A 16,752-nucleotide genomic window follows, 5' to 3' on the forward strand; every position below is an offset into this window, starting at 1 on the left:
TGCAGAGGTCCTCAGTTTTAAATTTCAACAGGCTGCTTTAAATGGAAGGCTTAAGGGAGTCCCTACTTCCCTAAGGGGCCCTAAAATTAACCATTTATTCTTTGCAGACGACAGCCTAATTTTCTGTAAGGCTAATTTGCAAGATTGGGCCTTTTTGTCAGAAATTCTGTAAGATTATGAGGCCGTCTCAGGGCAACGGTTGAATAAAGAGAAGACTGTTGTTTTTTTCAGCAGAAATACTAGCAGGGAAGATCGGCTGAAAATCCAGAGTTTGTCTGGGATACCCGCTTCACAGCGTTTTGACACTTATTTGGGGCTCCCAGCTTTGGTGGGAAAATCAAGGACTAGAGAGTTTCATAAGATTAAGGAGAGAGTGAATAAACGTGTCAATGATTGGAAAGCAAAATTCCTCTCACAAGCAGGAAAGGAGATTCTAATTAAAGCTGTGATACAGGCGATACCTGCTTATAGCATGAGCATTTTTTTGCTGCCCAAAACACTTTGTAGTGAGTTAAATGGAATCATGCAGAAGTTTTGGTGGGGACACAAGGATAATGTGAAGAAGATACACTGGATGAGCTGGGAGAAAATGGGGAGATCAAGAGCTAACGGAGGTATGGGTTTTAGAGACCTAATCTGTTTTAATATGGCTCTTTTAGCCAAGCAAGGATGGAGGATTATCCAAAATCCTGATAGCCTGGTGGGGCGCATTTTAAAAGCCAAATATTTTAGTCGAAGCTCATTATTGGAAGCAAAAATTGGTAGCAGGCCGTCCTTTGCGTGGAGAAGTTTATTGGCTGCTACTGTTTTGTTGAGGGAAGGGATGATTTGGCGGATAGGGAACGGGCAGAGTGTCAATATCTGGGGGTCTAAATGGATTCCTAAGCCTATATCTTTTAAAGTTCAGTCTCCATGCTTAACTTTGGCAAGTGATGAGAAAGTTGCCCCCCTAATGGACCCACATTCAAGGGGCTGGAATGTTCCTCTGATACAATCTCTGTTTGAAAAAGAAGAGGCAGAAATTATATGTAATATCCCTCTTAGCAGATTTGACTATCCGGATAAAATGGTATGGAGAGCAACGCCAACGGGAATATTCACTGTCAGAAGCGCTTATTTTTTGGAGCAAGAAATGATTCAAGGTGAGGGGGGTACGAGTTTAGAAGGCAACGGCTGGAATTTTTTCTGGAAATTAATATGGGGCCTTTCAATCCCAAATTCCACGAAAGTTTTCCTATGGAGGGCGTGTAGCAATCTGCTCCCAACCAGAGATAATCTTCGGCGGAGGGGAATGGACCTGGAGGTGGGGTGCTTTCTGTGCAGTCAAGAGACCGAAACAATTCTCCACGTGTTGTGGGAGTGTCCAGCCGCACGGGATGTTTGGGGGGTGTGTGATAGGAAGATCCAGAAAATGGGGAGCTTGGGTACAGATTTTAGAGAAATTCTGGTGAAGATTTCGGAGAGATGCAGTTCTGATGAGATGGGATTAATTGCAACAATAGCCCAATGCATTTGGAAAAGGAGAAATAAAGCTTTGCATGGAGGTATGTTTATACACCCAAACCGGTTGATCCATGAAGCAAAGGAGACCCATGAGCTGTTCCTGGAAGCAAATCAGAAGCAGGACAGGTCAAATGAAATTTTACGTGAAACAGGGGTGGATGTGGAAGTCTGGAGGTGCCCACCACCTGGGTTCTACAAAATTAATTGGGATGTAGGTATGGATGAGAGGAATAATCGGTTGGGTGTTGGGGTGCTTATAAGAGACTCCTTTCACTACAAGAAATTGATTTTTTTTTCTGACGTACTGTTTCTGACGTGTCAGGCAGTCTGACACGTCAGAAAACGTCCCTGACGTGGTGTTCCTGACGTGTCTCGCGCGTGAATATTATAAGTGTCAGAAATGGAAAATTTCTGACGTGTTGATTTATAACACGTCAGAAATTTCTGACGTGTCACAATTTGACGCGTCAGAAATTTTTTTCTGACGTGTCAAATTCAACACGTCAGAAATTGCTGACGTGTTATAAATCAACACGTCAGAAAATTTACTGGCGTGTTACAATTTGACACGTCAGAAAATTTGCTGACGTGTTACAATTTCACACGTCAGAAAATTTCTGACGTGTCAGATTGTGACACGTCAGCAAATTCTTGACGTGTTAATAGATAACACGTCAGAAATTTTCTGACGTGTTACCTATTAACACGTCAGAAATTTTCTGACGTGTCACAATTTGACACGTCAGAAATTTTCTGACGTGTCAAATTGTGACACGTCAGCAAATTTGGTTAAATTTTTTAAATTCTTTTCCACCCCCCCAATATATTTTTCTTTAGTTTTTTTGGAACTATACCCGAATTTCGGATTACAATTAACCTGATATACAATTTATCCATCAATCATTGCAAATAATTCTAGCAATTTTTCCGTCAATCTATACAAATAACATAAGTCATGTATATCCTAATAAGTTAACACATCAGACTATTTTTCCATCAATCTTAACACACACCAAATAACATATATATACCAAGTGTCAATAACCAACCACAATTATCAAAAAACTATCTCTGTTGTTATAAAAAGGGATATCATAAATACAATTACATCAACAAAGCAACTTTTATACAAGTATGAATGTCAAACCAGACGGTCAATGCTGATTATTGACATTCATAGCATCCTCTCCATCACCTGCAAACAATAAAAACAAACAATCACCAAACAATATTGACTATGTAAGGGCAATTCATTTATGTCCAAATATTCACCAAATTCAGTTGTTGAGTCTAACACAGTAAATGATATAACAACAAGAGGTAAAACGATGATGAAGTTAATTAGCCAAAAATGCATATAAAAAAAAAAACTAAAATTACCTTCCACAGAGCAATCAATGTTGACGTTAAATTTATAGACTCATGCGCTTCATTTTTGCCATGGCAATTATGTGAGATATTTATTAACATTTTAATTTGTTGATGATATTAACACATAGGACTTTACATATATTCAAATCATGTTATATTATTTCCAAAAAATTATGATATTCATCTAGTTAATACTTGATCGTTTCATACTCTCACACAATCACATACACTAGATTGTTAATATTCTACAAGGACCATAGTTGTATATTGATCTCATAATACCAATAAAACAGTTCAAAAGCAACGCTCGTACGTACCCACATCCACCACCAAACCAACAATGATATATAAACCAAATTCAACAGGAATTACACAACATTAATTAAGAGAATGACTACAACATATATATCCATACTCTAAATTTATAAGTTGACATATATATAGGTTTTAGAAGTTCACATGATATAGCTAAAGTTCTAAAAACACATTTGACCATTAAAAATAGAAGCAAGCAAGTTAATTCAAAAAAAGGTGGCCACTATTTTCTATCTCCTAAGGCAGCCCAATTGGAATGCTGTATGTGACAAGTCACGCAAGAATTAGTATATGGGTAACAATGCTTTCTGATTTAATACACATGAGGGATTTCTTCTTCAAAAATAATACATCAGGGAGGGATCCTCGGCCCCGCTACTCTAATCTAGGAAACAGTAGGCCCCTCCATAAAACTGAAAAAGTCATAAGATAACACAATTCCATATATATAGGTCATAAGTTATAAGTTATAAGTTATAAGTTATAAGTTATAAGGTCATAAGTTATAACTGAAAAGGTCATAAGTTATAACTGAAAAGGTCATAAGTTATAAGTCAACATATATATAGGTTATAGAAGTTCACATATATATAGGTAAAGGTTTAAAAACACATTTGACCATTAAAAAATGTCAGTACCTGCTTCGCCGTCGATCGACGATGGCACCACCGCAATATGTGGGGAAGCTCCATCTGGTGCAGAGCTGAACCGCATCATTGCCTCGATTTGGCGCAATCGGGCGTCAAACGCTGCCTGACGTGCATTGTTCTCGGCCACCAACGCATCTATCTCTTCCTTGTGCTTCGCCCTCTCCGCCTCAAGAGCTCTGTCAAGCGTTTCTTGTGATATCATGGAGTACTGGCTGGTGTTTTCTGACCTTGCTTGTGAAGGTGTATAGTATGAACGTATGGAGCCCCGCACGGGCAAAATACCCGATCCAAGCTGCCGAACCCTACCGGCGTATTCAGGCTTATTTCCAAGGGCCTGTGCATACGCGTCGTTTGGCGCCCACTTGACCGTTCCCTCTGTGATGCTAGACGACGCTGCAGGGTCGGTGGGTATCAACTCCTTCATCCTTTTCTGTATGTTACATTCATTATTGGGTCAGTGGGTCATACAACTGTTAATTGCAGATAATTTTAAAGTATATAAACAAAGAATTAAATTGTAGCATACACATCTTTCTTCCACTATCTCATTCGGATAGCTTTTGTCCGCCTTCGTGTGCGTGCTGATGTAACTCTCTGCACGAGTAGGATACTTGCCCAGACGTATGGCCTGCCGAAAAAGTAGGACATACAAATATTTTTAAATATATCAAATGATTTGTTGTTTACATGTTAAATTACACACTTACCTCCTCATCTGTCGCTCTGGCATAGCTCTTCGATCCGGTGCAATGGGGCTCTTTATTTAATGCTCGCAAGCGCTTCATTTTGTTCGCATAGTCCTACACAGTTACCATATTGATATGTTAATAATGTAAGGAAATTTGGTTTTAGTACACCATATAATGACACTACACAAAATGAAGAATTTAACTCATGACCTACCTTATTCTGATGAGTACACCATCTCTCCAATAAGATCTCCACGTCTTCGGCATTGTACTCGTCAAGTGTTTTGTCCCCCACTCTTGCCCGTATAGTATCCGGAGTATCTTCCTCCGTAATTGCACAGCGTTTTTTAAGCTCGTACCTCCAAGTCCGCAGCTTTGATCCCATATCCTTGAATGCTTCATTCTTTATGGCTTTCAAATTGAATTCTGGCGGGACGAAAAAGTATGCCTGCACATGTTCAAAATTATTAAATTACAAAAACTAAAATATATGTGTGCAACTTAGAGCGTATATATACATATATACATTATGAGTGTTTTAACATATATGCAACACATACCATCAAGGAGTCCCAAATATCCTCTTTGGTACGCTGCGGTACCTTCGTCCAATCGTCCGGTATTCGGACATAATTGGAGCTCCTTACGATATCTCCAGTCATCCGTTTAAACCTCATGGAGCTAACGCCGACGGGCTGGCATGCAACATTGTACTCCATAATGATCCGCTTGCCCGCGGGGACTCCCAGCAACCTGTGCGAGTCACGGATGGTAAACACCTCAATAACTTCGTTTCCCTCTGAATCGGTACCTAATAGATTAAAAAATTACCGATGTAAGTTATGTCGAATTCAATACTAATTACAACTAAATTAAGACATATATACACAACATTCGAACATATCCACTTACTTATGGTGCGGACCTGCCGAGGGAGTAAGTGGTCGCCGGGAGCAGGGTCGGTTGGCTGCGGGTCAGCCGTGTCCTGTGTCGCACCAATACAGTCCTCCTCGGCCGATGTGTCACTGTCGTCGGGACCTGCTATATATGTTTTTTAGAATATTTAGAATTATATGAAATTGTAGTTGTAGTTAAATAATATAATTGATATCGCACCAATACATTTAGAAATTTCCAAAAAACTTGCAATCTTTCCAAAAAAAAATTCGGTCATACCTGCGCTATGCTGGCTATCATCAAGGTGCTCTACATGTCCCTGCATACGCTGTCCAAGCTGGCTCTCTGGCAGATACCCCATCTGGGCCATGCCTGCCCGACCGTATGGATTATGGAGAGGGATCTCCCCTTCCATATCGCCTGGAAGTACCGGTCGATATCCGTCCTGAATACCCAAAAGCTGAGCAACGTCTTGTTGCTCGCTATCATCAAGGTGGACTGACGGAGACCCAAGCGACATAGGCTGTCGCTTGAGAGACGAGCCCCTGCGTGCTGTTCTCTTCCCCCTATGGCTCATAGTAACCTGCAAAAAATACCACAAATTCAATTAATCACGTATACAATGTATGAAATATTCACTACGTTATGTATGCATGACTCACACGTATGAAATAAGATATACTGACGTTTTTTCCCAATTAAACAACTCTATTAAATGCGTTGATGGGCATATATATAGTGAACAACTACCAATCTAAACATATATATATAGCTTTTATTCAATCACATACGCTTCAATTGGATCTAAATCGGGTCTGACGTATTGGATATGATCCTGCAGATCCTGATCACAATTTCTGGTCAATATGAGCGGCTCACACTCGTGATAATTGGCACCTGAATCCTGATGCCCTTCACTCTGACCAACGTCGTATATATTTCTTGGTTTGGTCCTTACTGCGCAAACCCAATCCGGGTATCTACCATCTTCTACGTAAAACACCTGATCAACTTGTGAAGTTAGCACATATGGCTCATCAGTAATCAATTCTCCGGTGTGAACAAGGTTTTTGAAGTTCACAAGTATCATGCCATACTCATCCACCTTGTACCCCTTGTCCCTCGTGGTGTCCGCCCAATCACACCTGAACATAACGTACGTAGTTCTGTCGTAGTACTCAATCTCAAGTACTTCCGTCAACTTCCCGTAGTACGTTTCGCCATCAACAGTCGGCACACACACCCCGCTGTTCTGAGTCCTCTTTCCGGCATCAGATGCAATTGTACGAAACAACTTGCCGTTAACCACATATCTATTGTATCTGACTGCTGACTCCCGCGGCCCTCTACAATGCATTATCAATTTCTCACCAAGTTCCTTCCTACATCGATCATCCAATCGATCGACCTGTGAATATCCACAATACAATGTTAACACTTGGTTAAAGAGTGTTTCAGTTCATTTGAAAAACATTATGCATGCAAATATAATCCGACAAGTGATTTTGTTAACATCACGTCATTCTTACGTAGTCACGGTACCAGTCGCAGAACAGCTCATAATGTTGGGTTTCCAACTGATCCTCTGTTGTTCGCCCCCTAAGCGTATCCATGTGCATTCTACAATTCGATGATGAAGTTAATTATAATTCGATACGGGAAATGTTACAAGTTCATTGAATATACAATATGGCGTAGAATGACATCGACTTACGTTCGCAATTGAAGGAAGTCGTCCGAATTGAACATAATATACCGGTGTATCTGTGTCATTCTGATTCGGTCGAGCCGGACTCGTGTTCCATGTCCCTTTGAACCATCCGGATTTCTTTGTATCCTATTGTGAAATGTTGGTGTATTATCTAAATATCTCGAACAGAACGTCACCAACTGAGTAGCTATGTAACCCTCCGCAATGCAGCCTTCAGGGCCGCTTTGTTACGCATATACAATCAATCAGTGCAGTTAATACTTGTCTTGTATTATAGTTAAACCATAAAATATGAAATAAAACAAAGTTTACCTCTCTGCCGGATACATCCACCTATACTGTACTGGTCCACCGAGTCGGCATTCACCGATAAGATGCACGACCACATGAACCATGCTTGTGAAAAAGCTGGGGGGAAAAACCTGTTCCAACTTGTACAACGTGATATAGACGTCACACTGTAGTCGGTCAATATCCTCTTGTGTCAATGTTGTTGAACATAGTCCCCTGAAAAATGCAGACATCTCAACAAGTGGTCTAACCACGTTGCTTGGAAGTGATCCACGCAATGCAATAGGTAGAAGCTGCTGCATCAATACGTGACTGTCATGACTCTTTAACCCCGATATCGTACAGTCCTTAAGTCGTATACAACGGGAAATGTTCGAGGCATATCCATCGGGCACCCTTACATTTCGTAACACTTTCAAAAAATGTGTCTTATCATCCTTGGACATCGTGTGGGTAGCTTGCCGCATATATGTCTTACCATTCTCGCCAGTGTAGGGATGAAGTGTACGTCTCAAACCCATTTCTTGCAAATCTAAGCGGGCGGCGAAGTTGTCCTTCGTTTTCCCTGGAATGTCCAGTATTGTACCAAGTATGTTGTCCATCACGTTTTTCTCTATGTGCATAACATCAAGGTTGTGCCGTAATAAATTATCTTTCCAATACGGCAACCTAAAGAAAATACTTTTCTTCTTGAATACTACATTAGAAGTATTCGTCTTCTGCTTCTTTCCTTTTTCTTTTGCAGCCTCCCTTGCCTGACCAGCGTTCTCATCCCCAAACACCATCCCTTCTAATTGGTTCATGATTTCGTTTCCACTTGGGACATCAGGGGCACATTCTAATTCTACGTTACCGTCAAATGTTCTTTTGTTCCTCCTCCATGGATGATCCATGGGCAAGTATCGTCTGTGCCCCATATAACACCATTTATGACCATGTTTTAACCACTTCGACCATGTCGAGTTCATACAGCACGGACATGCCTTCTCACCCCTGGTAGACCATCCAGACAAATCTGCATATGCTGAAAAGTCATTAATTGTCCACATCAACTGCGCTCGTAGGACAAAATTTTTTTTCTTTGAGACGTCGTATGTGGGCACCCCTACATTCCGTAGTTCTTGTAACTCCTCAATTAAGGGTTGAAGGTAGACATCTATATCCATTCCAGGTGAACTTGGGCCTGGAATAATCAATGATAGTATAAAAGATGTCTGTTTCATGCACATCCAAGGAGGCAAGTTATAGGGCATAAGCAGTACAGGCCAAGTGCTGTGAGATGTGCTCATGTTTCCAAATGGATTAAATCCATCCGAGGTTAGTCCGAGCCTTACATTCCTGCTGTCCGCTGAAAACTCCGGATGTAAATTGTCGAATGACTTCCATGCTTCGCCATCAGCCGGATGCCTCAATACGCCGTCCTTTGTGCGGCCTTCTGCATGCCACCTCATAAAGCGTGCAGTATGCTCTGACATAAACAACCTCTGTAGTCGTGGTACAAGTGGAAACCACCGCAACATCTTTACCGGACGTTTCTTGCCCGACGATATAGGTTGACCATCCTCATCTAAATTGATTGCATCCATCCATTTAGATTTTCCACATACGGTACATGAATCCAACTCCTTTGTGCCCTTCCAGAATAACATACAGTCATTACGACACGCCGGTATCTTCTCATACCCAAGTCCCATATCTCGTAAAAACTTTTTCGCCTCATATGTATTACCAGGCAGCTTTTCATCACTCTCAGGCAGCAACTGGTTGATGAACTCTAGGAAGGCCGAGAAGCTTGCGTTACTTAGTCCACCAACGCACTTCAGGTTGTACAAGTGTACAGTCGCACTTAGTTTGGTATGTTTTGTTCCGTTATGAAGTGGTTTCTCCGCCTTTTTCATAAGCATATAATACTTGACTGCGTCACCTTCAGCGGCTTCTTCGTTTACAATGTCTTCACCCCCTTGCACTACGACTTGAGGCTCACAATTGTCTTCCCTGACCACTTCGTGCATGCCGAATAAGTCACGCAACATTGCGTGCATGTCTCCACCCTGATTTGCAGTTGCACCCGCATCTGAAGCCGGGCGATTCGAACCAGACGGTCTATCAGGACCCTGTACATGCTTCTCACTATGATAGTACCATAATGTATATTCCGGCATCATTCCTTTTCCCCCTGTCAAGTGGTCGAATACGAAATCCGGCGGGTGGCGCCGGTAATTTCGACAAATCTTGCAAGGGCAATTGATTTTTCCATCAGGGGTTCTACAGTTACTAACTGCAAACTCCACGAACAGTCTACACCCGTCTCTGTATTCCCTCGTACCCCTAGACTTTGTCATCCAACTCTTGTCCATTTTTCGCTACGTACATAAATTACGAATCAATAATATAAAAGACTTAAAAAATATATACCTCATTTCAAGCACATGCATATATATAAACCTAAATATTTCAACCACGTTAAAAATATAAACCTATATATACATTATCATATAGGTTTAAATTTTTTATGTGCAAATATAATGCATATTCATGCATATATATATATATATATATATATATATATATATATATGGGGACCCTAAAATAATTAAATAACTAGGTTAGTTATTTAATTAATATGAAGTTCCAATATTCATGGATATGAAGTTGTTAGAAAAATTAAGGGGATAGTACCAAAGTGTGTATTTATTTGGAGTCTATATAAGTTTCACAATGTTTGCAGTTTTGCAATTCAAAAGTGCAAACTTCGTGATAATGTATAGGTATTAATATATACCTAGTAGTGTGTGCATTTGTTATATATGATCGAGGACCCTAAAATAATTAAAGAACTGGGTTAGTTATTTAATTAATATTCATATCCAATATTCATGGATATGAATTTGTTAGAAAAAATAAGGGGATAGTACCAATTAAAGTGTGTATTCATTTGGAGTACTGTCTCTATTTAATTAATATTCATGTATAACTTACAAACTAATAAGAGATTTAATGTACGTCTCAATATTAAGACTCATTCAATTTAAGTATTAATTAAACAAAGTATGGAATTAAATCTCTATAATTATCACTACGTACTACACGTACTTAATTAGAAGGTCAAATGATTAAAATTGAAATTAAATAATGTTGTATAAATTATTTACTAATTAATAAGCCAACATTTTTCAGCTAAACAAACAAAAAATAAAAAAAATAAAACAACAATCCGGCGACATTTTAAAAACTATTATATTATGAAACAAAAACCTAGCTATCATCAGAAACATCATCTTGCATGCATGCATGTGCATATACAACGAACGTACAATAAGTAAATAACATTTCAAGCAAAAAAAAAAAAACAAACACCTCCATCAATTAATACCTACTCACAAATGCTCGATCAATCCAATATATATATTAACCAAACATCATACGGATTCATGACCAAATAAAACATAAATTTGATTAAACAAGACAAAATATATATATATATATATATATATATATATATATATATATATATATATATATAATAAAACAGTATATATAAAATAAAACTATATATAAATATATATATATATATATATATATATATACCTGCAGGAGATCGATCGAGCTGGAGTTGATCGACGACGGAGAAGTTTCAGCCGGCCGGCGAAGTGATGGAGATGGCCGGAGCACGTCACGTGAGCTGGAGAGAGATAGAGCGAGAGAGAGAGAGAGAGAGCGCGGGAGAGGGAGCTGAGAGAGAGAGAGCGCGGGAGAGAGAGCTGAGAGAGAGAGAGAGCGCGGGAGAGGGAGCTGTGGGCGCCGGAGGAGAGAAGAAAAAAAAGAATGGGAGGGAAGAAGAAGGCTTGCCGGCGGGAGAACTGAGGTCTGGAGGGAAAAAAAAAAAAAATGGGAGAAATCCCAAATTTAAAAGAAGCCGGCCTGCAAGTCGTGGCCGATGGGACGGCCAGCAGGCGCTGGCCTTCCCAAGGCCACGCCTGACGCGCCAAGCTGGCACGTCAGGAACGCCTGACGTGCCATCTTGGCACGTCAGTATATATGTATATATATATATATATATATATATATATATATATATATATATATATATAATTAAGTTATATAATTGTATTATATTTATAAATATAATTGTATATATGATATATATAATTAAGTACGTTAATATATATACTTAATTATATCCTATAAATATAATATTCTAAGTATATAGTATTTAATTATTGTAAGTATAATATATAATATATTGTAATTAACTTAATTATAGCAAAGGTTCTAATATTAATCTAAGTATTTTTCAAAAATCAAAGAAGAAGAAAAAAGGTTTGTAAATTAATATATAGTATTTAATCACAAAAGATTTTGTGTTTTCATCCCTTGAAGTTCCAATATCTCCAAATTAATTGAAAATGACATTTATACAAAAATAGTATATCGACATGTTTATGTATATATATACCAAATGGTCTTGTGGAATGATTGGTTTTGTAAAGCAAATTTTCCAAATCAAAGTTATAAAAATGACATGTACGTGTACGTCAAACCTAAATTAAGGATATATAATGTACATTATCCTATAATTTAGCTCGTTCAATATTTTGGAATCTCCTTAAAATAATAAAATTAAGTAATTAACATGCATTAGGCATATTGAAGTATATAAATATTAAATAAGTTGTATAAACAAAAACAAAAAACCAAAAGAAAACAAAAATAATTATAATAATAATAATAATAATAATAATAAACATAATAATAAATATTGTAGAAATAAAAATTGCTGACGTGTCGTTTTGACACGTCAGAAATTGCTGACGTGTCGTTTTGACACGTCAGAAATTGCTGACGTGTCGTTTCGGCACGTCAGCAATTGCTGACGTGTCAAAACGACACGTCAGCAATTTCTGACGTGTCGTTTTGACACGTCAGCAATTGCTGACGTGCCGAATGTTGGCACGTCAGAAATTAATAATTTTTATTCCTAATTAAAAAAATTGCGTCAAAATTAAATTTGGCTAAAATTTTGCTGACGCGTCAACAATTAACACGTCAGTAATTACTGACGTGTGAACTTTGACACGTCAGAAAATAATTTTGCTGACGTGTCTAATTCGCACGTCAGTAATTACTGACGTGGCAAAAAAAAGACACTGTTTGCCACGTCAGAAAGTCCCCTTTTTTTTGTAGTGTTTGGAGAGGTCATCGCAGCAAGGAGCTTGACAATCCAGACTAAACAACCACCAGTTATAGGGGAAGCCATGGGAGCAGTTTATGCAGCAGAATTTGGACGTGACACAGGTGTTCAAGATGTAATTTTGGAAGGGGATTCTCTGATTGTGGTTAAAGCGCTTCAAGCTGAGACGGAAGACTTGAGTCCTTACGGACACCTCATAGATGATGCTAGAATGCTTCTACGACATTTTCGAACGGCTCAAGTCAGACATGTGAAGAGAAATTCTAATAAAGCTGCCCATGGTTTAGCTAAAAAAGCAGTTAGAAAGTGTATTGATAATATATGGATGGAGGAGATGCCTCCATGTATTTCTGATATACTTGCTATAGAGCGTGCAGCTCTTGTAATTTAGAGTTTTGAAGCTCTGGATTTTCCCATTAATGATAAATTCTCAACAATTTTTCAAAAAAAAAAAGAAAATTGATAAATCTTTTAAACATAAAAACTTGTAACCAATAATTAATCAATCATCTATTAATCGACTAATTGATTAATTGAAAAAGTCAAAATTAGTTCTTGTGGATATAAAGTTGGTTAATTAATCTTTAACCAACTTTAACGGTTCGTAAGCAAAAGTACTCCTAAACGTATATGCACCCCTAATTAATTTGACCTGTCTCGTACGTGAATGTTGAATACCCTACCATTTATACCAAACAACTGGCACATTTTTTTTTTTTTTTAATTTTTTTTTCCCAATTCAAAATCAGATCATGCAGCTACCACCTCGTACAAGACAGCTCGTAAGGCATTGATAACTGCCAACTACCACCTCGTACAAGACAGCTGGCAAGCACGGACCGGTACTCTTAATTAGCAATTTTAACTAATTAAAATTGCTTTTAGTCAAATTTTAGTTAGTTTCTTTAAAAATTAAAATATTCTTTTGGATAAAGACTATTTGTAGTGAAGTAGCTTTTCTTTAGTTAAAAATTTATTTTTTTATTGTTTAAGAGCATTTTTAGTGAACTTTGCAGCCAAAAATTTTCTAAATTTTTGTTAAAAAATGCAATTTATTAAAAAAGTAACATATTACAATTTATAAATAAGAATTGAGTATATTTTTATTAAATTTTTGCGCTTTATGTTAAAAAAAAGTTGAGTAAAAAAATGTCTTTTAATTTTTTAAAGGATAAATGTCTCTTCAAAACTGAAAACGAACCAACTTGAGAGAAAATTTTTTTAACGGCCTCAATAACATACCACAACTTTTAATAAATAGCAATTTTCAAACTGATCTATAAAATTCACATAAATTTAAAATTTATCATTTTTATTTTGAGGTAATTGTAGGGATATGATACATCAAACTCAAAACTGAAATAATTGTGATTTGAATGCAATAAATAGATTTTTTTTTTTAAAATAATATTTTTTTAAAATTTATCAGATCTATTCACGTCTGAGTAATAAATAGGGATTTTTTTCTTCTTCTATCAGAGCAATAATGAAAGTTGGATGCAAAGAAAGATAGATGCATTAAATTTAGTCTGAGCAATCAATTGAATGCAATAAAACTGATTAGGGGAAAGTGTTCCAAGCCGTACGTCCTCTCGAATGCGACAAAACTGACCGGTGAGAAATTCATTTGGATGCACTGAATTTAGTCTGAGCAATCAATTGAATGCAATTTATTATGAGCAATAAATTAAATGCAGTAAAACTGCCCAATGAATTGAATGCAATTTAGTATGAGCAATAAAATGCAGTAAAACTGCATTATTCGGAGGAGGGATCCTCTTTCTCTATGATTAGAGTTTTATATACAGTCAAATAATTGAGAACAAATGTGACCAATAAAAAGTTTTTACGTGTGGACATAACTAAACCGCCTTAAATATTATGTGTCATTCTGTCATACTTTCACCTCTTTAGATTTTTAGATTATTATGGTATTTACATGAATGGCTGACAAATTTGGCTGCTTCTTTAACCTAATTTTTTTAGGTGTGGATTCAATCTCCATGAACATGAAGACCCAGGAATTGACCGTTATCGGGAATATGGATCTGGTTGGTGTAGTGAACAAGCTGAGTGTGCTCTGCAATGACATATCATCTGTTTCACCAGTAGAAGAGCCTGAGAGTTCATCAAAAAAAGGAGGAAGAGCGAAAGAAAGATCAAGTGCCAAAGAAGATGAGAAGAAGGACAAAGAAACTAAGAAAGAAGAGCCAGAGCCAAAGAAGGATGAGAAGAAGGAGAAAGAAACTAAGAAAGAAAAGCCAAAGAAGGATAAGGAGGAGGAGAAAGAACCGAAGAAAGAGGAGCCGCCAAAGAGAGATGAGAAAAAGAATGATGATGTGTCCAAGCTTGTGAGTGCCTACCAGGCCTATAATCATTACAAGAACGTATAGATTAGTCAATTGGAAGCGCAGGGAAGAATCCCAACGCTTGTGGAATTTGCTGATTGTTGGATGTTTGCAGAATTGTATGGAAGCATAAAAAAAAGGGAAAGAAGATTAGTGTGGGTGATTATATATTTAAATCTTTTCTGTTACTGATCTTCAATATAATAAGATAACAATTGGCGTTAGCCTGTCAACTCTGATACCATATAGAAACATATAATAAGATAAATATAAAGCGGAATAATATAGAATAAAGGAAAGAGAGAAAGACACAAAAATTAAGGGGTTGGACATATAGCCACATCAACATATTAAAGCCTCAATAGGCTACATATTTCCTTGATATATGATTTGAGTACATAGCTCTATTTATAGAACTTTGACATAATTTCAAATACAAAACAAATCCCCTGAATTAAGGGTAATTAATAACAAATCAAATCAACAATAATCCCAAATCAAATTCTCATTAATCAAAAGGATTTATATCCTTAACATGCCCTCGCAAGATGAACGGTCCGTTAGCAATCATTGATCTTGAACATATTGAGTGGTTGGAGTGCGTTGATGGCACCTCATTTGAAACATTGGGTGTTCTTGAACTTGAAATTCGGCGACTATGGCCTGGACTTGAACGTCGGCAACTTTTTGGCCAACATCGGTTACTTTGGCCAGAATTTTGACATTGACAACTTTTGGCCGGAATTTTGATATCGGCAACTCTTGGCTGGAATTTTGACATAGGCTACTGTGGTCGGAATGAGCCAACTATGGGCTTGGAATGGACCAAGGGCCTTTTATTTTTATTTTTATTTTTTTACGCGGTAGGCAAGCAATGGACCTCATATATCGTTTTCTTCTCTGATACATATTAAAATCAGAGAGAAAACGATTAGAGGAGAAAACTGAAGTATAGAAACAAAAAAATTGCAATCCAGGATCTAACAATTGGCGTTAACCTGTCAGCTCGGATACCATATAGAAACATATAATAAGATAAATATAAAGGAAAAAGAGAAAGACACAGAAATTAAGGGGTTCGGTTCCTTGATATATGATTTGAGTACATATCTCTATTTATAGAGCTTTGACATAATTTCAAATACAAAACAAATCCCTTGAATTAAGGGTAATTAATAACAAATCAAATCAACAATAATCACAAATCAAATTCTCATTAATCAAAAGGATTTATATCCTTAACAGAAGGGGACGTGATTCACAGCACGCCGGCGTGCTTCAACAGTGAAACACGCCAGGCTAATTTTTTTTTTTTTTTTATCAAAAAAATTAAAATAATAAAATAATAATAAAATAAAAAATCACGCCCGACGTGCTTCACTGTTTAAGCACGCCGGGCGTGCGATTTTACTTCACCCTAACAAAAGACATGTACGTTAGAATTTAGTATATTTTTATTAAATTTTTGCGCTTTATGTTATAAAAAAGTTGAGTAAAAAAATGTCTTTTAATTTTCTAAAGGATAAACATCTCTTCAAAAATGAAAACGAACCAACTTGAGAGAAAATTTTTTTGACGGCCTCAATAACATACCACAACTTTTAATAAATAGCAATTTTCAAACTGATCTATAAAATTCACATAAATTTAAAATTTATCATTTTGATTTTGAGGTAATTGTAGGGATATGATACATCAAACTCAAAACTGAAATAATTGTGATTTGAATGCAATAAATAGTTTTTATTTTTTATTTTTTTTAAACTGTCCTATTGCATTCACGTCT

The 16,752-nt window shown here is 37.1% G+C and overlaps 1 protein-coding gene across 1 annotated transcript; it reads right to left on the minus strand.

Annotated features, from left to right (window-relative positions):
• Positions 1–6,200: 6,200 nt before the first annotated feature.
• LOC148588038 (uncharacterized) lies at positions 6,201–9,394 on the minus strand. Its single transcript, XM_088512404.1, has 3 exons — positions 7,140–9,394; positions 6,955–7,045; positions 6,201–6,833 (listed from the first exon to the last, which is right to left on the minus strand). Exons 1-3 carry the CDS (start codon positions 7,196–7,198, stop codon positions 6,201–6,203), a joined length of 783 nt encoding a protein of 260 aa, XP_088368530.1. The 5' UTR covers positions 7,199–9,394.
• Positions 9,395–16,752: the final 7,358 nt, after the last annotated feature.

Source organism: Corylus avellana, chromosome 1 (assembly GCF_965113065.1).
Source record: "Corylus avellana chromosome 1, dhCorAvel1.hap1.2, whole genome shotgun sequence".
In the NCBI taxonomy this organism is placed as follows: Eukaryota; Viridiplantae; Streptophyta; class Magnoliopsida; order Fagales; family Betulaceae; genus Corylus; species Corylus avellana.

Bases quoted from the DNA above. Each gene is read 5' to 3' on its own strand.
- LOC148588038 (XM_088512404.1), bottom strand. From the start codon at position 7,198: ATGACACAGATACACCGGTATATTATGTTCAATTCGGACGACTTCCTT. The intron at 7,046-7,139 runs GTAAGTCGATGT...ATCGAATTGTAG, and splicing joins GACTTCCTTCAATTGCGAAC to AATGCACATGGATACGCTTA. The intron at 6,834-6,954 runs GTAAGAATGACG...GGATATTCACAG, and splicing joins GCGACTGGTACCGTGACTAC to GTCGATCGATTGGATGATCG.